Source organism: Capra hircus, chromosome 13 (genome assembly GCF_001704415.2).
Source record: "Capra hircus breed San Clemente chromosome 13, ASM170441v1, whole genome shotgun sequence".
NCBI classification, from domain to species: domain Eukaryota; kingdom Metazoa; phylum Chordata; class Mammalia; order Artiodactyla; family Bovidae; genus Capra; species Capra hircus.
Genome location: NC_030820.1, coordinates 76,452,458 through 76,472,953, shown reverse-complemented (window position 1 = coordinate 76,472,953; position 20,496 = coordinate 76,452,458). Strand labels below are relative to the sequence as shown.

The 20,496-nt window shown below is 52.4% G+C and overlaps 1 protein-coding gene across 1 annotated transcript in view; it reads left to right on the top strand.

Annotated features, from left to right (window-relative positions):
• The window catches only part of PREX1 (phosphatidylinositol-3,4,5-trisphosphate dependent Rac exchange factor 1), a 178,927-nt gene that overhangs the window by 82,929 nt on the left and 75,502 nt on the right, over window positions 1-20,496 (top strand). The window contains exons 4-5 of the mRNA XM_018057997.1: window positions 2,900-3,004; window positions 10,476-10,577. Coding sequence (XP_017913486.1) covers window positions 2,900-3,004; window positions 10,476-10,577 — 207 coding nt within the window. The remainder of the gene's footprint in view (window positions 1-2,899; window positions 3,005-10,475; window positions 10,578-20,496) is intronic.

Sequence of the window (20,496 nt, the reverse complement as noted above, 5' to 3'; positions counted from 1 at the left end):
TTGGAGTGGTGGCAGAGATGGTCCTCAGCAGTTTCAGGGTGACAGTCTGCTCACTTAGAAACAAAAGTTCAAAGAGAGCTTCTCTTCGCAATAATTCCAACGTGAGTCCTTGAGCGCTCTCCAGGACTTGGGTCACATGACCACTGCTGCCAGGACAGGGAGCTCTTTGACTGATGTGGCCTGGGCCACATGCTCACCCCTGGTGCCTGGGGGTGCAGTCGAGTCAGTGGGGTCAGAGTGTAGGAGGCAGGTGCCCGGGGGAAACACTGGGGGCTGAGACCAGAGCCAGGGGCCGTGGGTGCTGGGTGGGTGAAGCAACATGCAGGCTGACCATGAGCTGCGGCTGCGTTGTGGTGGATCAGAAGCAGCGTGAGGTTGGGGTGAGGGTCTCGGGCACCACACAGCTGCCCCGGCTGTGCCCTCGCTTCATTCATCAAGTAGTCGTCTCCTCTCGGTCTGAGACTTCCGTCCTCCCTGGCATTGCAGCCGTGACCTCAGCAGGTGCAAACCCTGCCTCCAGGGAGATCCTAGTCCAGGGGGTGGTTGTGGGGAGATGGACAGTGCAAAAATGAGACAGCAAATCTGCTGACAGGCAAGAGTCACCGTATTTCACAAAATCCTCCTGGTGCCTTCCTTGGCGCCCTGCCCCAGGCCTACGAGTCCACTTCAGTCTCTTCCTCCTGACTCTGCCCGTCTCTTTTTTGCCATCAAAACCTACCCATCCACTGCCCCGCCTGTCATAGTATAGATGAGTTCACCAATGGGATAGTGAATTTGCGGAAATAATAGCAATAGTCATCATAGCAACGTCAACAACAGCAATGATAGTGGTGGTTGATAGTCAAGGAGCGCTTACTGGGCACTCTTTTACACATTTACTATAAATTCACCTGATGACCGTCACAACAACCTTATTACCGGGAGGTCATCACCATCGATAATTTATAGGCACAAATGCAGAGGCTCTGAAATTTTATGAGGTCACAGAGCTGGGAAGTTAGGCTGTGAACCTGGGTGGTCTGGTTGTAGAACCTGGGCTTGCACTTGGAGGCTGATGCTGGTGGTGGTCTCCGGGTCTTTGCTGTCTTACCTTGGAGCTGTACTGGTAGCAGAGCCTGTAGGCTCTTGTAGAGCTGGACATCAGTATGGGGGTTTACAGAGGTCGAATCCTGTTCTGCTGCTTCGCTAGAGGTGCGGCCCTGGAAACCAGCCTTTCCTTGGTTTCCCACGTGGGTGAGGGGTCGAATACAGTTGTCCGCGTGTCAGGGAATTGTGAGATGTGAGTGAGTCTGCCCACATTCCAGGAGAGCGTAGGGTGGTCCTGACCCCTCAGTGGATGTTCCGTGTTGGCCATGGGCTCCATCTGTAGGCTTTATGCAGCTCAGATGGTGCACACGGAGCCCCAGAGGGAGCTTACTGATTCCGAAACCTCCGCCCACCGGCAGGGTGACTAGGGCTTATTTTAGAAACAAGACGAGTTGCTTACCTTGCAGACCCACCTCTTCCTTCCTAAGCTTCTTGGGGTCTCCCAGCCACCCCCAAGCCCAAGGTCAAGACCCGTCAGCCCTTCCTGTCCTGTGGCCTTCCCCAGGACATCCTTGTTTGGGGTTTGGCGGGATGGGAGGAGGTATCCTTTAAGCCTTTGGGAACTGAGACTGCTCGGTGGAGAGCTTCCTGCGAAGACGGCTCCTGGCCATTCCAGTCCCAGAAACCCTGATTGATGGTTACAGATCTGGTGACCCACAGGTGACCTCTAGCCTGTAAAGAACCTAGCTTTGGGCTCAGGGACTTCTGGAGCTCAAGAGAGCTATCCCCCGTCTCAGCAATGCCACTGCTGCCTGGCAGCGACCAGAGAAATACGTGTTCTCCCAAGTTCCTGCGTCTTATGTAGATACTTGTGTTTCATATACATAGGGCATTGTGCATCGCAGGTGTGTGAGTTCACTCATTAAGTGTTCACTGTGGGCCTACTGTGTGCCAGACACTGTGCTGGGACCTGGGGACCCCTCAGTGAACTAGAGGATGTGGTCACTGCCTTCAGGGAGCCGATGGCCAAGTGGGAAAGGACAGATGATGAACAGATAATCTAGATAATTCCAGTTGGTGGGAATGCTATAAAGAAAAGGAAGATGGCAGTGGAGGAGTGATAGAGAACACTTGGGTGGCCACTTTAGCCAGGATGGTCCAGGTGTCATTTGAGGAGGTGGCATTTGAGTTGAGACCCCAATGGTGCAGAGTCGCCAGGCTTTGGGCAAGAGTGTTCCAGGCAAAAAGATGAGAGCAAAGGCTGAGAGGTAGACACAGGCTTGGCAAATCTAAGGAACAGATAGCAGGCCAGTGAGAAAGGCAGGGTCACATTGTCTGACCCTCGAAGGCTACAGTGAAGTGTTGGATTTCATTCCTAGTGTAGCAGGACACCATTGCAGGGTTTTAAGCCGTGGTGTGACACAATCTGATTTGCGTTTTGATTGTAAAGACATTTATTGAGCACTTACTGTATGGTGAAACCGTACCTACTAAATCATTTAACTAAGAACTCCATGAGCTAGGGACTGTAATTAATTCCCCCTTAACAGATGAGGAAACCAAGGTACAGAGAGGTCAGCTAGCTTGCCCTAGTTCACAGCTGGAAATACAGAGCCAGGGTGCAAGTCCAGTCTGCCTGGCTTGAGCCCGTATCCTTGACCCTGGGCCATGCTGCTGCCTGGGAGGTCACTGGGTGCAGAACTGGGGCGAGAGTGGAGGTGGGAGGTCAGTGGGAGCTCCTGCAGCTGAAACCCCGCCTGCTGGGTATCTCTCAGGGTCTGGGGTCGTCCTGTTGTCCTGGGCCCCGCACGTCTCCCAGCATCTGCCTTCCTGCTGTGAGCTGTCCCCCACAGGCTCTGTCCTTGTCTTGCAGAAGGACAAGTTCTGCGTGTACGAGGAGTACTGTAGCAACCACGAGAAGGCCCTGCGGCTGCTTGTGGAGCTGAACAAGATCCCCGCCGTGCGCGCTTTCCTTCTGGTAAGTCAGCCGCAGCCCCAGCGCCCCCGTCCTCTCTGCCTCAACCCTGCAGGTCCACACAGACCCGCGCCGCCTGACCCCTTCTCGGCCAGGGTGGTCTGGGTGCAGCAGGGACGTTCTCTGTGAAAGCCTAATGGTGGCTCACTTTCGCCTCTGTTGGTCTTACAGCCTCTGTTGCAACAGCTCTACCCTGCTACTATAGCGTGAAAGCAGCCATAAATAATATGAAGAAATGAGCTGTGTTCCAGCCAAGCTTTATTTATAGAGATATAGGGGGCTGGATTGGCCGTAGAGCCAAATGGACCAATTCCTGGTCTAAAGTAATGATCCCGATAAAACTGATAACAAGTTGTAATTATATTATTGTGTGTGTGTGTTAGTTGCTAAGTCATGTCCGACTCTTCGAGACCCTATGGACTGTAGCCTGCCTGTCTCGTCCAGGGGATTCCCCAGGTGAGAATACTGCAGTGGGCTGCCATTTCCTCCTTCAGGGGATCTTCCCGACCCAGGGATTGAACCCAGGTCTCTGTATTGCAGGCAGATTCTTTACCATCTGAGCTATCAGGAAAGCCCCAATTGTATTATTAGGATTATTAATTGTAAGTGGAAGAAAATCTCGTTAAAATTGGCTTGAGGAAAACAAAGTTACTAGTTCACTCCTCTGGGAAGTTTAAGACCTAAGAGGGCCTCAGGTGCAGCAGAGGCTGGGTGTCCCAGCGACACCCCCAGCAGTGCCTCTTGGTTCTGCTTTTCTTACCTTGGCCCCGTGGCCAGGCAGGCTCTCCTCATGAAGTGGCAACGCAGCCTCCGAAGCTCCATGCCTGTACCTCTCATAGCCGAGCAACTCCAGGATGAAGAGGGCCCAGTTGTGTCCAACTCTTTGCGACCCCATGGACTGTAGCCCGCCAGCCTCCTCTGTCCATGGGGATTCTCCAAGCAAGAATACTGGAGTGGGTTGCCACAAGGGAAGCCCAGGAATACTGGAGTGGGTAGCCTAGCCCTTCTTCAGGGGATCTTCCCAACCCAGGAATTGAACCGGGGTCTCCTGCATCGCAGGTGGATTCTTTACCAACTGAGCTATCAGGGAAACCCAAAAGAGGGCTCCTCTCTTCTAATAGTAACTGCAAAAATCCTGGGTCTGTTGCTCATTGGCTCAGCTTGGCTCCAGACCAATCCCTGAACTGACTGCTGTAGACGAGGATGGGCTAGTGCTCAGGTTGGTTGCATCTGGACCCGGAGGGTGGGAACAGCTCCACTCACACTGCAGGCCCTAAGGATGGGGTGCATCCCTAAAGGACAGTTGGTTTCCACTTGTGGAAGTAAGTTGGGAATAGATGTTGGTCAGGCAAAACTATAGACACCAATGATGGTCTTCCTGATAATGGGACAATTCACTTGTATATAAAACAAGCTCTTATGTATCTCCTTGGAGCTTTGTGAAAAGTGAAAGTGTTAGTCGATTAGTTGTGTCGGACTCTTTGTGACCCCGTGGACTGTAGCCTGTCAGACTCTTTGTCCATGGAGTTCTCCAGGCAAGACTACTGGAGTGGGTAGCCATTCCCTTCTTCAGGGGATCTTCCCAATCCGGGGATCGAACCCAGGTTTCCTGTATTGCAGGTGGATTCTTTATCATCTGAGCCACCAGGGAAGCCCCCTTGGAACTTTACCAGCCACTATCTGTTGTGTATGAGTTGAGAAATACACTTGTTTGCTTTGCAGACATTCCAAATCATGCTTTAAACGAGGTGGTGGTGGCGGTTTAGTCACTAAGTCATGTCCTTCTCTTGTGACCCCATGGACTGTAGCCCACCAGGCTCCTCTGTACGTGGGATTCTCCAGGCAAGAATACTAGAGTGTGTTGCCATTTCGTTCTCCAGGGCATCTTCCCAACCCAGGAATTGAACCCGGGTCTCCTGCATTGCAGGCAGATTCTTTACCGACTGAGCTACAGGGAAGCCCCTTTAGCCAAGGTAGACATGGTATTTCCTTCCTGTGTTAACAGCGTGGTAATAGACAATCTAGGGCTATGATAGGGGCCCCAGTGTCAGGGGTCAGTGTCCCAGTGTTTGCCCTCATCATTGATATGGTCCAAGATGACATCCCGCCACTTCCACAGTCCAGGTAGTAAGATGCAGGACGGATGGGAAGAAGGGCTGGCCCCTCCCCTTCTATGGGCACCATAGAAAGCTGCACACAGCTCTTCTCACGTCCCATTGACCAGAACTTAGTCACATGGCCACACTTAGCTGCAAGGGAGGCTGAGAAATCTAAGCTTTGTTCTGGGCAGCCCTGTGCCTAGCCGAAAGTTCCTTTGTTATGGAAGAAGAATACATTCAGGGGCACTACCTAGACTTTGCCGCCAGTCTTTTTGATGACTCCAAAATATTAAGTGACTTTCTGAGAGTACATACTTGAAAAGTGATTGTGCTTCTCATGGATTCGGCTCTTTATTTTTTGACTCTGAATTCCCTGCTCATTCAGTCACAGACCACCCCAGCCCCCACCTATTTTATTGCCTATGGAAGCCCTATTTAAGCCCCCATACTATTTTATTGCCTGAAAGCACACACAGGATTCAGCACACAAAAGCAGAACAGTCAACTGACCTGGCATAAAGCGTCTTAACCACGTGCCCAGAGAGCTAAACTATGTAATACAATTCTTAATTGCACTTTGCCCTAGTCCACAGTCTCCAACAATGTATTTCCAGGATTTGAGTCACGACGTATGTTTCCTTCACTGGTGAGCTGGTGTTGCTTGGCCCAGTTCCAGCGAGCATCTGAGGCAGGACAGATTGGTCAACTGGTTTCCGCTTTTGTCCCAAGCATCTTAAGCGTTCAGGACCGATGATGCTTTTTGTTGCTGGTATCTGCATCTTTCTGTTTCCACTTCTCCACTCCTATTCAGAAGTGACTGGGCACAAAGCAAAGTCAAGTCAGGCTGTGTAAGATCACACGCGTGGCTATGTTTCTGTGATTGGCCTGAAACCCAGTAGTGGTCCAGTTGCCCGGGCTCTGGACTCCCCGAGTCCCACCTCTTGGGCTCAGCTCTGTCTTGAGAGGCAGGAAGATGCCAGGAAGTTGTTTGCAGGGGGTTGGGACCAAAGGGCCTCCCTTCTTTCCCCCTTCCTCTCTCCCCTGCAGTCTTCCTGGTGGCCGGGCTGCCCTTTTCCCAGCACAGCCGGCTGGGCCGGGTTGGGTAGGGGAGGAGTTGTGGAGCGCCAGCACACACGCCATCTGTCTCCCTCCTTGCTGGCATCTCCCCGCTTCTGGCCACCTGCAGAAGAGCCGTCTCGAGCCTATTATGGGATGTAGAGGCGCTGGGCGCAGACACCATCTGCTTTCCATTCGTGATGTGCTGTGCACTAGCGGAGGGATGGGGCGGGGACTTCCTCTTTCTGTGCCTCAGTTTCTTGTCTGCAAAATGGGGATAATGGATTCCCTTATTCATTCACCAGTTTCATTCTGAGTTGCCTGACATGTGGTCAGGATCATTCTTAAGTCCTGGGGATACAGCAGTGAACCAAGGCAAGAAGAGTCCCTGCTCTCATGGAATGGCCATCCTCATAGGGTAGATTTCCATGGTATGTCACATGGCATTAAGTCCTCTGCAGGGAATAACGTAAGTTAAGGACGACAGGCTGTTTTTGGGTGGCGGCTGCTATTTTAGTTGGTTCTTTGGATAAACAGCATCTTAGGTGACATTTAAGCAGAGACCTGGGTAAAGTTAAGAGTGAAAGACCAGTGGTATCAGGAGGGAAAGTATTCTAGGTAGAGGGTTGCAAGTGCCAAGGTCCTGAGGCCCACGTGTGTTTGAGGAATAGTGAGAAGGGCACGGTGTCTGCAATGGAGAGTTTGAGAGGAAGAGCAGAAGGAAGCGGGGGTAGGAGGAAGATTGAAAGAGGCCAGATAATGAAGGAACATCTCGACAACGGAACGAGTCTGAGATTTTTAGAGAGCTCTTTCATTGCTGTGGAGCATACGTGCGGTGAATGTACTCACAGCATAACTAATTCTCCCATATGTGTGTTCCCGAGATCAAGATTTAGAACCCTTCCGTCACTCCAGACAGCGCCCTCCTCCATCCGCTTTCCCAGTCGTGCCCCTTTGTGCAGCCAGAGGTAACCTCTGTGGCCAGGTTCTCTCATGAAAGGTTAGTTTTTTTTGCCTGTTCTAGAATGTTCCATGAATGGAGTCGCAAGGAGGCTTTTGTGTCTGCCTTCTTTCGCTCTGCAGAACGTCTGTGAGATTCGTCCAGGTTGGAGCATGTGGCAGTACTTCCAATAGAATATTCAGTTTTAGTCTGAGTGGGATGCAGACCATGGGATGGCTTTGAGCAGAGGAATGATGCGCACTCATCTGCATTTTGAACGGCTCTCCTTGGCCCTGTGACGGCGGAAGCCAGGAGGAGACGAGGCTGGGGGCTTGCGTGGGCTTCCCAGGGCTGCTGTTACAATGATCACAAGCTGGGTGGCTTAAAACAAAATGATTCTCTCACACTTCTGCCGCCCGAAGTCTCAGAGCACGGTGTCGGCAGGACTCTGCTCCCTTCGAAGGCCCCCGGGAAGGACCTCGCCTTTGCTCTTCTAGCTTCTGGAGGCTTCACGTGTTTCTGCCTTGTGAACCAGACCCTCAGTCTCTGGCTCCCTCTTCACTTGGCTGCCGTCCCTGTGTCCTGTCCTCTTCTTTTAAGGGCACGGAGCTAGTTGATTTCAGGCCCACCCTAATCCAGAATGAGAATGATCTCATCTTAATTTAATTAATTAGATCTGTGAAGATGATTTTGAGATTCCAGGTGGGCGGGGCACTTGGGGGGACATGATTCAGCCCCCTTAGAGGGCTGCTGCAACCATCCAGGCAAGAGATGACAGCGGTGAAGATGGGGTGGTAGTGGTTTGAGGGTTCCGTCACCCAGTCATATCCGACTTTGTGACCCCATGGACTGTAGCCCGCCAGGCTTCTCTGTCTGTGGAATATTCCAGGCAAGAATACTGGAGTGGGTTGCCATTTCCTTCTCCAGGGAATCTTTCCCACCCAGGGATTGAACCCACATCTCCTGCGTCTCCAGCATTGGCAGGCAGATTCTTTACTACTAAGCCACCTGGGAAGCCCATATTATACATTAATACACTATATATCACCAAGATATATAAGTAATATTGGCTATCAGAAAGTTTTACTGCTCTTTAAAAAGAAAAAAACTTTGAGTTTGAGAGGTAGTTGGATTCATGTAGAGTCTGATTGTCCAGCTGACAGCATTTGCTGTGTGCTTGGCATTGGTGTATTAATGAGCAAGAGGAATCACAGATGACTCCAGGGTTTGGAGCCCAAACAGCTGGAAGAGTGGAGATATGATTTCCTGAAATGATGAAGGCTGGGTAGGAGCCAGGATGAGAGGTAAATAGAAAAGAATTTCCTTTTGGATGTATATGGGGTTTATGATGCCTGTTAGATTTCCAGGTGGGAATCAGAGATTTGAGTCTGGGGTGTAGGGAACCGAGGGGCCAGGCTGGAGATAGAAAGCTGAGTGTTTCTTCATAAAGGATGGTTAAAGAGGTGAGAGTGATGGGTCTGGATAAGGTAAGGTGGGGGTAAGCGTGGGTGGAAGGAGGACCCGGGATCACGCCGGGCATGGCTGCCATTAGAAGGCTGGGAAGTGGGTGAGGATGGCACATCTGGATCAGTTCTGTGGATTAGGATGGTTTAAAGAGAGGATTCTCAAAAGTTCTTCCCATACTGCCTGGGGCATAATCTTATTAGAATAGTGAATAGCTCTGTGTGTGCTTGCTTTTTTTTTTTTTAATGAAAATAAAGTAAACAATAATCTAGGATGTTTGGGGTGAAGAGGAGGAGGTGGCTGTGACAGTCCTGTGAAAACTTCTTGATTCTGAACAAAGATCCAGGCCTTTCTCCCGCCAAGCCCTGGGGGCGTCTGGAAAGCAGCCCCCACTCCCAGTCTCCCTCTCTCTGCCCAGAGCTGACATCACCAGGGCGGCCTGTGGGGAGCGCTGGCTCGGAGGACAAAGGCCCGAGTGTGAACGGTGTGGGGCCTGGCATATCCCAGCTGCTGCAGCCCCAATCCCCTGTCTGTGCCAGGCGTAGATGTGGGGCTGGGAGCCCATGCAGCTCCTGCCAGAGCAGGGCCCCAGGGTCCCTGGGACTCTGCTTCTCCAAGGAGAGTGTCTGCAAAGGTCCCTGAGAGGCAGTGGACGCAGGTCTGAGACTTGGGCCAGTGCTTCCGGCCCTTGAGTGCCAGTTTGCGCATCTGGAATGGGGATCTGGTTCATTCTTGGGCTGTGAGCATAGACTTTACTTGTGGGTGAAGCTGAGGTGCAGAACCTTAAGCATGGTAAGCGCGTGGTAAACGTTCTCTAGTCTTATTTGCCCTTGACTGTAAGCAGGGAACTTGTCTGCTTTCTTGAGCAGTTCCCCAGTGCTTGAACCGTGTCCAGAGCATCGTAAGCATGCATTGTGTATTTGTGGAATGAGTGAATGACTGATAGGAGGGGAGTCCCTTTTCCCAGGAGTCCAGTTCCATTTCCAGGCTGCTAGCATGCTGTGAGGAGGAAGGCTGAGGCCCCTTCGTTGCAGTTTGCTCATTCACTCACTCATTCATTCATTCATTCACTGGGCCATGGTGAGCCCTAGTGACCGGGCTAGGAACTGTGGCTTGGCTAGGGACAGCCCCTCATTAGGGACGGTGAGGTGTGTGGGAGAGACCGTAGTAGACATGTGGCTTGGCACATTTCTTTCCCATGCGTGACTTTCTGCTTTAGTGCCCATAGATTCTCTGTAAGGAACGTCTGGCTTTATTTTGTGTGTCATTCAAAGCTTTATATAAATGAGTTCACACCATACGTACTCTTCTGTTTCCTTGTTTTGCTGCAGAGCGTGTTTTTGAGGCTCACCCATATTGCTATAGCGAGCTGTGGTTCTCCCGTTTTCACGAGTGCGTAGTGTGCCATTGTAGAAAGCTACAGACATTTTTCAGGTTGCTGTCCATTGTTTGCTGTTACGAACAAGGCAGTTTTGAGTGTCCATGTTCCTGTGTCCTGGTGCGTGTGTGTGAGTTTCTGTAGATCAGGGGTTGGTGGACTTTTCTGTAAAAGGCCAGAGAGTAAATATTTTGGGTTTTGCAATTATAAGGTCTCTATTACAGTTACTCAGCTCTGCCATTATAGCTTGGATGCAGTCATGGACAGTATGTAAACAAATGAGTATGGCTGTGTTCCAATAAAAAATTTAATTGCCAAAACAGGATTTGGCCCCTGGGCTGTCGTTTGTCAACTTCTGATCTAGGGTTTGTGCTGGATTGTAGACCTTAAAATTTCTTCCTGTCCTTGGTGTTCTTAAGTTCTTCCAAAGTGTTTGCATACAGCTCCGTTTTGCAAGTGTGTCCCACGATTATTTGAGGCTGACCAGACTCCTTGGCTGTCCTTGGCTAGTTCTGACGATCTCTTGTCCCTTTGCAGAGCTGCATGCTTCTCGGAGGCCGGAAGACCACGGACATCCCTCTGGAGGGCTACCTGTTGTCTCCTATTCAGAGGATCTGCAAATACCCCCTCCTCCTCAAGGTGAGTTGTTCCTCCTATTTCTTTGGCTGATTAAAAAAAATTTTTTTACTGGAGTATAGTTGCTTTACAATGTAGTGTCTTTCCCTGATTTTGAACCAACAGAAAATTCAGCTCTGTCTGGCTTAAGCAAAAAATAAAGCTTGCTGGTTTAGGTAGCTGAAAAGCCTCGGGGCAGCGTTGGTTTTGGGCCAGGCTGCATCCAAGCCAGGGCCCTGCCACTTTCTTTCTGGTTCAGTTCCGCTTCCCACCTTTCAGCTTTCTTTTCAGTGTGGTAGCAAGTGGCTGTGTTTGCTGCAGCCTTGCACCCTATCACGTTCAAAGACAATGGGGAAGAGAGAGCCTCATTTCCAGCAGTTCTGACAAAAGTCCTGAGAGTCGTTCAGGTTTTAGCCATCTGTGGCCAGGAGAAAGCAGCATTAGGAATGCCTTGGGCCAGAGTCACGGTGCTTGAATTTGAACCAATTACAATATGTCTTTGCTTGTGCTATTTATCCGCCTCTCATTTGCCTGGACTTGCACACCTGGACTTGGGACCCCGACCCAATCATGATGAGCTCTGATTGGCTGAGATATGGTCCAATGACAGTGAGCAGGGCAGTGTCATGTTCTGATTGGCTGAGACCACAGTCAGGTGCTCCACCCCTGAACCATTCACCCGGAGCAAGTGAGCTCTGATTGGCACAGATGTGTGTCATGTGCTCCAGCCAATCCCTGGATAGCACAGGCCAAGTCCAGTGATGGAGAAGGAGGCAGCCCCTCACAAAGTCTGGGTTCTTTGTGGATGAGGGGTTGGGGTGGGGAGATGCTGGGTGGGTGAACCAGAGCCATCCACGCATTGGCTATCTCCTTCCCTGCCCACCCACATTTGACTGAGTCTTGGTCAGGCAGGCCAGGGAAAGGTGTGCTGCTTGCGTGAGGGCCTGAAAAGTCTTGATAATCAGCTTCGGAGTTGGCTTCTGGGCAGATCCCCAACTGGGTGGGTGGCTCTGACACCATCCACTGCTTTCAGCCCAGGGATTTCAGCCCTTAGACATGGTGGCTGTTGGCCTGGGCCTGCCCTGGCTCCATCCCGAAGGCATTGCATCTGACAGCTGTTCTCTGGGGTCCCTGCTGGTGGATTAAGTTGGCTGGTGGTGCCTCATTCACACACCTGCTCACTGGGGCCACACGCATCTTTGCTCCATGAGCTGAAAGGAAGAGGGGAGCAGGGAAAGTACTGAGGTGGCCAAAAAGTTTGTTCACGTTTTTGCATGATATATAATGGAAAAATCCAAATGAATTTTTGGCCAGCCCGATACTAGGGTATTCTTGAACATGCCTTTCTGCTGGAGGCAATGGGTGACCCTTGAGCCTCTGAGTTGGACCAGAGTCTTTTGAGGGCTGTCCCCTCTGCCTGTGAACACAGGCCTTTAATGTGTATAGCTGTGGGTGGTGGGGCCCATCTCTCCCTGTACTCCCTCTTGCCTGCTGCTGTTTGCCTGTCCCAGGGATCTGAAAGAACCGTCTACAGTGGTTGCAGCTGCTTTGATCCCCAAACAGATGTTGGACATGCCATACGAGGCTCACCTCTTCACCTTGGTGCTGAAGAAGCTCCAGGTGGAACTTGTAAACTGGTAACCTGTAGACTCCAGTGGACTGGCAGATAGACTTCGTTTGATGTCTTTGGTGTGTTTGCCAAGCTTGAATCAGTTGCTGGTGTCCAGGAGTTAGCGTTCTGCAGTGGTTTAGGGCAGGGGCTGGCAAAACTGTGGCCTGTGAGGCCCAATCCAGCTCATGGGCTGTTTTTGTACAATCCGCGGGCCAAGAATGGTGTTTGCACTTTTTTTAAAGGTTGTTAAAAAAGCCCCCAAGACAAACAAACAATAATGTGTGACAGAGACCGGATATGGCCAGCAAAGCCTGAAATATTTACAATCTGGCCCTTTATAGAGAGAATTTGCTGACCCCTGGGTGAGAGCCAGGAACTGCGGTCACAGGCTGTCTGGGTTTGAATCCTGGCTCTGCCATTTACTGGCCGTGTAACCTTGGGGCTTCCCCGTGCCTCAGTTTCCCATCTGTAACACAGTGTTTGTATTAATAGTGTACGGGTAGGGTTGATACCTTGATCAAACATTTATTTACTTAATTCTTAACTCAGTGAGGTAGGCACTGGGATCAGCCTCATTTTTGAGATGAGGCCCTGAGGCAGAGAAAGGAAGTGGCCCGTTTAAGGCCATACATTAGGTAAGCAGCAGGGGCCGTGGTTGGAACCCCGGGCAGTCTGAGTCTAGAGTTCTGCCCCCTAACCATCAGGCTACACGGCCTATTGAGAAGCACTTTGGAGAGTCTAAACTGCCAAAGTGCTGGTGTGTGGGGGGTGCTGACCTTCTCAGTTCCTTAGGCGGGGTCTGGGGAAGGTTGGTAGCCTTGTGTTTTGTGGCTCAGTGGCTGGTCTGCCCCTTCTTTCCTGGATTTCAAATCCTTGAATATATGACCCATTAGAAGCATTACCAGCTATGGCCCCAGACTCCAGCCAAGGTTCCCTAGGTATTAATGTTTTGGTTTCTGGATCTTGGGAAAGTCTAGGATCCCAGTGGCCACTTGGAGAGGCAGTTTCCGTCTTTTAACAAGCCTGGGGGCTGGACCTGTGTCTCCCTGTGGCCTCTAAGTTTGCGATGTGAAGTCCAGGTGTGTCTGGGACCTGCTCAGCCCCAGGGGCTGCAGTCTGGTGGAGCTGCTGGGCTCTGGTTTCCCTGAGCAGAGAGAGAGACAGAACCCACTGGCAACTGATGCAGGATTAACTGCCCACAGGAAACAGTGAGGAAGCAGGGCTGTGGGTTTCCCTCCAGACCAAATGGCTGTTTACACTCCCTGTTTCCTCCATCTCCAGCTGTGTTTATCCGGGGCTCAGAGAGCACTGGGGGCCAGCCAGCAGGGCCCGAGATTCCTGTGGGGCCATGCCATGCTCCCCGCCCGGCACAATTGCTCAGAGTGTCCTGGCCTTTGGCACCCGCAGCTGGAATGTTTGCATCAGAAAACAGCTGGGGTGGAGGGGAACTCTTCGTACCCCTCCTGAGTTCCTCCGTCCTGTCACATTTTCCAGCAGATTTCCAGAGATGATCCCACGAGCGTGGAGCAGCTGAGCCCCAGTCCTCTGTCCTGCCCCTGCCCCCTCCAACTCTGACGCCCTCGCAGCTGTCCCCGTGGCCTTCTGTCTGAGCCCCCTTGTTTGAGCTGGACTTTGAATTGAGGAGGCGAACAGGGTTGAGGAGCCTGGGTGGGAAGGGGGAAGAAGCAAGAATGAAAGCCTCTTTTGGGAACTGCCCCAAAAAGCTGAACTTGAATGTTGCCTAAGAATAGCCGGAACATTCTATTTCAGCCTGGAGCCCAGGCCCGGGATAGACCGTTGGCATTTTCAGGCTTTGTTGAGTTTTCCATCAGCGTCTCCAGGAAAATGATTCAGGCTTGGGTTGATGCCCCCGGGGCTCAGATGGCAGGTGCCCGAGGGGAGACCCACTGACACCGACCCTTGTGGGTGTCACCGGATGACGTGCGTGTCTTACGTTGCTCGCTGCACACCAGCCCCTGCCACAGCTCAGGACTGCAGTCACGAGCAAGACAGACCCAGGGCCTGCCCCTCGGAGCTCTCCGTCTGGGACTGGACCCACGTCCGTAGTGGAAGTGAGGTTGAGCCCAGCAGGGGGCAAAGTGAGGATGCCCATCTGCGCCCAGGGGACAGCTGCCCCTCCAGTCCCCTCTTCGCTTTGCCTCCTGCCTCTCTGACCCCTCCCTCTCAGTCTCCTTTGCCGCTTCCTCGCCTTCTAGGCCTCCAAGCGTAGATGGGCCCCCAGCCTCTGTCCATGGGCCTTTCTCCATCTACACTCGTGTCTGTAGTAGCCTCGACCGTTCTGTGCCCCTCCTTCTTAAAGTTGACTCAACAGTTGTGCAGCCATCACCAGCACAGTAATTTTAGAACACTTTCATCACCCCCGAGAGAAACTCTGGATTCACGAGCAGCCACTTCCCTTTCCCTTCCGGCCCCCCTCCCCGGCCCCCAGCAAGTGCTCATTTACTTTCTGCTCCTGCGATTTTGCCTACTCTGGACATTTCACGTGAGTGCAGTCATATAATGTGTAGTTTCTCTCCTGTCTGGCTCCTTTCAGTTAGCAGTGTTTCCAAGGCTCATCCACGTCGTCGTGTCCATCACATCTTTATTCCTTTTTATGACGGAATGATATTCCCTTACCGCATTCTGTATATTCGTTCATCAGTTGATGGGCGCTTGCATTGTCTCCACTTTCTGGCTGCTGTGCACATCCACGTAGAAGTTTCGAGGTGGACATCCCCATGGCTTTGGACCCCTGTCTCTGTCCAGTGACTTCCAGCCTGCACCTCTCGCCTAAACTGTGTGCTTGTTCGTCTTGCCACTGGCTTCTCCACCTGAATGTCTCTCAGGCATCTTCTGCCTACCACAGCTAAAACCAAAGGCTGGACTCTCCCCTTCCTCCAGACCTGCCTCCCTTCCTACCTGCCCCCTTGTCTTCACCTCTGTAAGTGGTCTGATCAGACCTCTTGGGCGCCAGCAGGGAGCCACCTTTGGGGACCACTGCTGCAGGGCTATGGTGTCAGGGCTGCTGCTCAGAGTCTCTGCTCAAGGTAGAGCCTTGGGGCCCTGCACTGACTCTGGTGTCTTCCACACCTCCCACGCCTACCGGCGGGTGACGGAGGTGTCACCCACATACAGCCCGAGGACCTCGCCATTCGGTTGTCACCTCTGTTTGCTTGGCCGTCAGGAGTGGGGTCCCCTGGGGATGGTCCGTGGTCCATCTCTAAGGCAGTGTTGGCATCAGTTCTTGGTGCCGGGGGATGACCGGGGAGGGGTGTGTTTCTCAGAGTGTGGGCCGTGTACCGCTTGCAGCTCACCAAAGTGTTTTAGGTGGCACAGGAGAAAACTTTCTGTTGGGGTGGGTGCTGGGGGAGGGGAGAAGACAACTCCAAACACGGTGAATCACACGGTGAAGACGGAACTTTCTTAGCAAATCCCTCCTGTCTTCCCGATTACCTCCAGAAAGCCACAGTTGGTGCCGCAGTGTCTCTGGTTTTTGGAGGTGTTCATTCATTTCGGTTCAGTCAGTTTAGTCGCTCAGTCGTGTCCGACTCTTTGCGACTCCATGGACTGCAGCACGCCAGGCTTCCCTGTCCAACACCAACTCCAGGAGTTTACTCAAACTCATGTCCATCGAGTCGGTGATGCCATCCAACCATCTCATCCTCTGTCATCCCTTTCTCCTGCCTTCCAATCTTTCCCAGCATCAGGGTCTTTTCCAGTGAGTCAGTTCTTCTCATCAGATGGCCAAAGTATTGGAGTTTCAGCTTCAACATCAGTCCTTCCGATGAACATTCAGGACTGATTTCCTTTAGAATGGATTGGTTGGATCTCCTTACAGTCCACGGAGACTCCCAAGAGTCTTCTCCAACACCACAGTTCAAAAAAGTATCCATTCTTCAGTGCTCAGCTTTCTTTATAGTCCAACTCTCACGCCCATACATGATGTGATGTTCATTCATTTACCAGTCATTTATTGAGCAACTGTTATGTGTCAGGCATTATACTAAGAGCTGGAGACAGAATAAACAAAAGCCGCCCAAATCCTTTCCTCTGTGTTCTGACATTCTGCGGGGTGGGATGAGGGGATGGAGTGGGAGAGGAAGAGACAGACAACAAATGAATGAACGGGGCATGTATATGCGTGTTTAGATGGAATGATTGCAGTGGGGATTAGTAAGGTCCAGGAGTGATAGAGGGAGAAAGTGACATTTGTGCAAAGACCTCAAGGAAGTGAGGGAGGGGGCTATACAGGCAAATGGGGGAAGAGTCTTTCAGAGAGAGGAGCCAGTGCAAAGGCCCTGAGGCAGGGGTGCATCTGAGGAACAGCTAGGAGGCCTGTGTGAGCAGAGGGGAGGACTTGAGGGGGAGAGTGGGGGAGTGAGGTGGGTGAGGTGATGGGCCCGGGTTACGCGGGGCCTTGTGGGGTCTTGTCTGCTCTGAGTGAGGTGGGCAGCATGGGGAGGTTTTGAGCAGAGGGGAGACAGGATCTTAGTTCTCATGGGATCCCTCAGGCTGCATACGGAGAATGGACAATGGGTGATGAAGGTGGAGGTGAGGGGCGGTGCACTGACGTGCGTGGTCCTGGACCAGGGCGGTGGCGGGGGAGATGGGTGCATTTAATGACAGTCGCCTTTTGCCCATTTTCTATTGGATAGTTCCCTTTTGTATCGATTTGCCTGAGTTCTCTCTCCATTCTGGCTACCTCGGGTCATCTCTGTGGAATTCTTCTCTGACCCGGAGGTTATGAAACGAGTTCCTCATCTGCTGGGGTTCTGGCGTTGTCACCAGCTTGCCGAGGAGACACAGGAAGTCACAGGTCTCTTGACTGTGGCCCCTGTTGCCCCAGCTCCCTGAACCACGGTGCCCCCCCTGCATCTCGCCTCGTGGGCTGAGCACCGACACCTTGCCCACAGATGCTTCAGCACCTCAGGCCGCACCAGCTCTTTCCGGTGTGCTGAACAATGATAGCCTGGGGCCGCTTGACTCCCTTTGGGTGGGCACCTGCTCTTACCCGCTCCTTTCAAAGCCAAGCTGATTCTTGATCTTGCCAGGGACCCTCCCAGATCACTCTTCCTGGGAGTGCTGCCCGAGTCCTGCTTTCTGCCACACTGTGCATAGTGGTTAAGGGTCTGACTTTGGGGACTTCTCTGGTGGTTTGGTGGTTAAGAAGCCGCTTTCCAATGCAGGGGTCACAGGTTTGATCCCTGGTTCGGGAACTAAGATTCCATACACCATGGGGCAGCTAAGCCTGGGTGCCTCAACTAGAGAGCCTGCGTGCCGCAAACTACGGAGCCTACATGCTCTGAAGCCCGTGTGCAACTAAGACTGGATGCAGCCAAAAATAGATAAATGTTAAAAAAGAGAGAGAATTTGTGTTTGGAAATCTCGCTCCACCTCTCCTTAGCTGTGTGACTGAGGGTAAGTTGCTGGACCTCTCTGTGCCCCCATTACCTGATCTGTAAAATGGGCATGGTCTCATCTAAGGGGGTGGCCACCACTGAGGTCAGCCAATTTTTGTTGTCTGGTGGAAATGCAGACCCATGGTGACCGGAACTTCTGCTTTGCTGAGAGAGCCTGGCAACAGCATTTGGCCTGCCGGGGCAGAATGGTGACCCAGGCTCTGATACAGTCCTGCCCTACGCAGCCAGGAGACCAAGGCTCAGAAAGGGGAGGCGACTTGCCCAAGGTCACATAGCCTATCCTGGTCAAAGCCAGAATGGGAACTCCCAGACCTGAGCCCTTTCCTGCTGCCTTCTCCGCTATCTCCCCAAGCAGAAGGAAGGAGTTTAAAAGACCCACATGCATTATTTTTCTCCCATTAATTCCTCATCCAAGGGGCTACAGTTTACAAACATGCAGCAGGGGCTGGAACTGTTAACATCGGAAACACATTGGCATGAAATATATTTCATCCAGTTGCCGCACATGGAGCTTTTGTTGTTTTATGCCAGACAGCTTTTTCAGTTCTGGGTTTTCTTGGACTTCCACATGTTTTTTTGTTTCTTGTTTTATTTTTTTTTTCTTACAAGGAGTGGTGGGTCTTGTCACTGCCCCTTCATCTGAGTCCTGCTGTCGCCCTAGATAGGGCATGCGAGGACCCAGAACTGAAATACAGGAAGTCTTAATAAAAGAGATCAGAGCTTGGCTTGCTGAGCTTTCGATGTGGGTGCCTCGGGTGGAGGTCTATGGACAGAGCCACAGTCGGATGTGAGATCAGCCCTTCCTGGAGCCGGCTGAAGTATCCACAGAAAGTGGGGGTGCTCCGTGGGATCCAGCCCCCATTGGTGGCCATCCCAACCTCCAGGCTGCTGTTTTCTCTTTGTAGAGGAGACAGCATACCTTTCACCTCTCATGTCTCCTCTGGAGCCTCCATCAAGCCCATGTCACAGTGAGTAGTGGATATTGCCGCTTCTTCCAGTGACAGATCCAGCTGTTTTCACACCGTGATTTTGTGGATCTGTCTTCTCATGGCTGTATCCAGGGGCTCCAGTGATGGTCAGGCTCTTCCCATCTCCTGGCTTGGTTTCCCTTTGTGTCCGCCTTGTTCCCGGAAGGTTCCTGGCTCGGTTTTCCTCTCTGTCCGCCTTGTTCCTGGGAGGTTCCCTTCTCGTGGTGGCCGCACTGGCCTCCAACAGCCTCAGACCTGCATCTGATTAGCGTGGCCACGGGGGAGAAGAGAGTGTGTCTTTCCCTCCTGTGTCGTGTAAAGTCCCAGATCCAGGGCCAGTTGGGTCGGCTCGGGTCCCCCGGGATCAAACTCACTGCTTCAGCAGTGAAAGTGCGGAGGCCTAACCACCGGGGAATCCCCTGCTTTCCCATGCTCTGCTAGAGCTGGGAGCTGCGGCTGGGAGATGGAAGGTTCTCGAACACGCCCTGGGAGCGGGCCTGGAGTGGCCTCGCTTGGACTCCATGACAAGGGAGAGGACGGGAAAACGGGGGCCCGTCTCCTTGCTGCCTCCTGCTTGCCCCTTTTTTTCCGCCACCGCCGGGGCCCGGGTTCTGACTCTTGAGCCAGGCTGAGCCAGAAAGGAGGCGTTGGCTGCAGTCATATTTCCTTGATGCCCTGGTCTGGCCTGGCGTTGGAGGCCCCGTGCCCACACCTCTGGAGACACGACGTGGCCACCCAGAGTGGACACCGGCAGGCGTCCTTTTGGTAAATGTGACGGGAGGGGAGGGGGTGACGGGGCCCCTGGCGGAAGCGGCGACTCCTCTGCTCTGACATCCTCTCTTCCAGGAAGCGCTCACCTCAGGCCCCGCTTCTGAAACCACACGGGCTGGCTGGACGGATGCTGGGGAGAGGTCACCCGGTCTGGGCCTGGAGGGGCTTCCGCCACTGCTTTGCTGGGTGCCCATGGCACACCCCCTCCCTTCTCTGCCCTCAGAGTCTAAGGAGTCCCCAGGGCCTGACTCTGCTCAGACGTTGCATGTTTGTTCTGAGAGCCTGCTTTGGGAGTGTTTATTCCCGCCTGGTCCTGTTTCTGGAGGGGCCCGTGGATGGGCTGGGTGCCCACCAGGTCCTGCCTTCTGGCTCTGTGACCTTGCACAAGAGGCCTCAGTCTCTTTCCCTGTGGCCTGAAGATAAACATGGTGCTGTCTCGTGGGCTTGCCTCCTGGCTCAGACAGTAAAGAGTCTGCCTTCGATGCAGGAGACCTGGGTTCCATCCCTGGGTCGGGAAGATCCTCTGAGGAAGAGAATGGCAACCCACTCCGGTATTCTTGCCTGGAGAATTCCACGGACAGAGGAGACTGGCAGGCTACCGTCCATGGGGTCGCAAAAGAGTTGGACACAACTGAGCGACTAACACACCTCATTGGGATGATTTGAGGATGAAATGACTTAAGAAATTGAAGTTTAGAACAGTGCTTGGCATACTCAGTAAATACTCAAATGCTAGCTATTATGATTACTACTATGACTACAACTTTCGCTGTAAGAGCTATTATTAGTATGGAAATAACCATGATAAATACATCCTTACCGACCACCATTTTTCCATTCATCATTCCGTTTGATCCTGGCCGCAACCTTCGGATCTGACTGTGATCCCATTTTATAGATGTGCACACTCAGCCCACTTGGACCCTCTGAGGTCTTACAGATGCAGAGGGCGTCTTCTTGGTCATGTAGTTCTCCCAAGATACTTGTGTGTGTGTGTGCGCGCGCGTGCTAAGTCCCTTCAGTCATGTCTGACTCTGTGCGACCCCATGGACTATAGCTTGCCAGATTCCTCTGACCATGGGATTCTTCAGGCAAGACTACTGGAGTGGGTTACCATGCCCTCCTCCAGGGGATCTTCCCAACCCAGGGACTGAACCTGTGTCTCTTACATC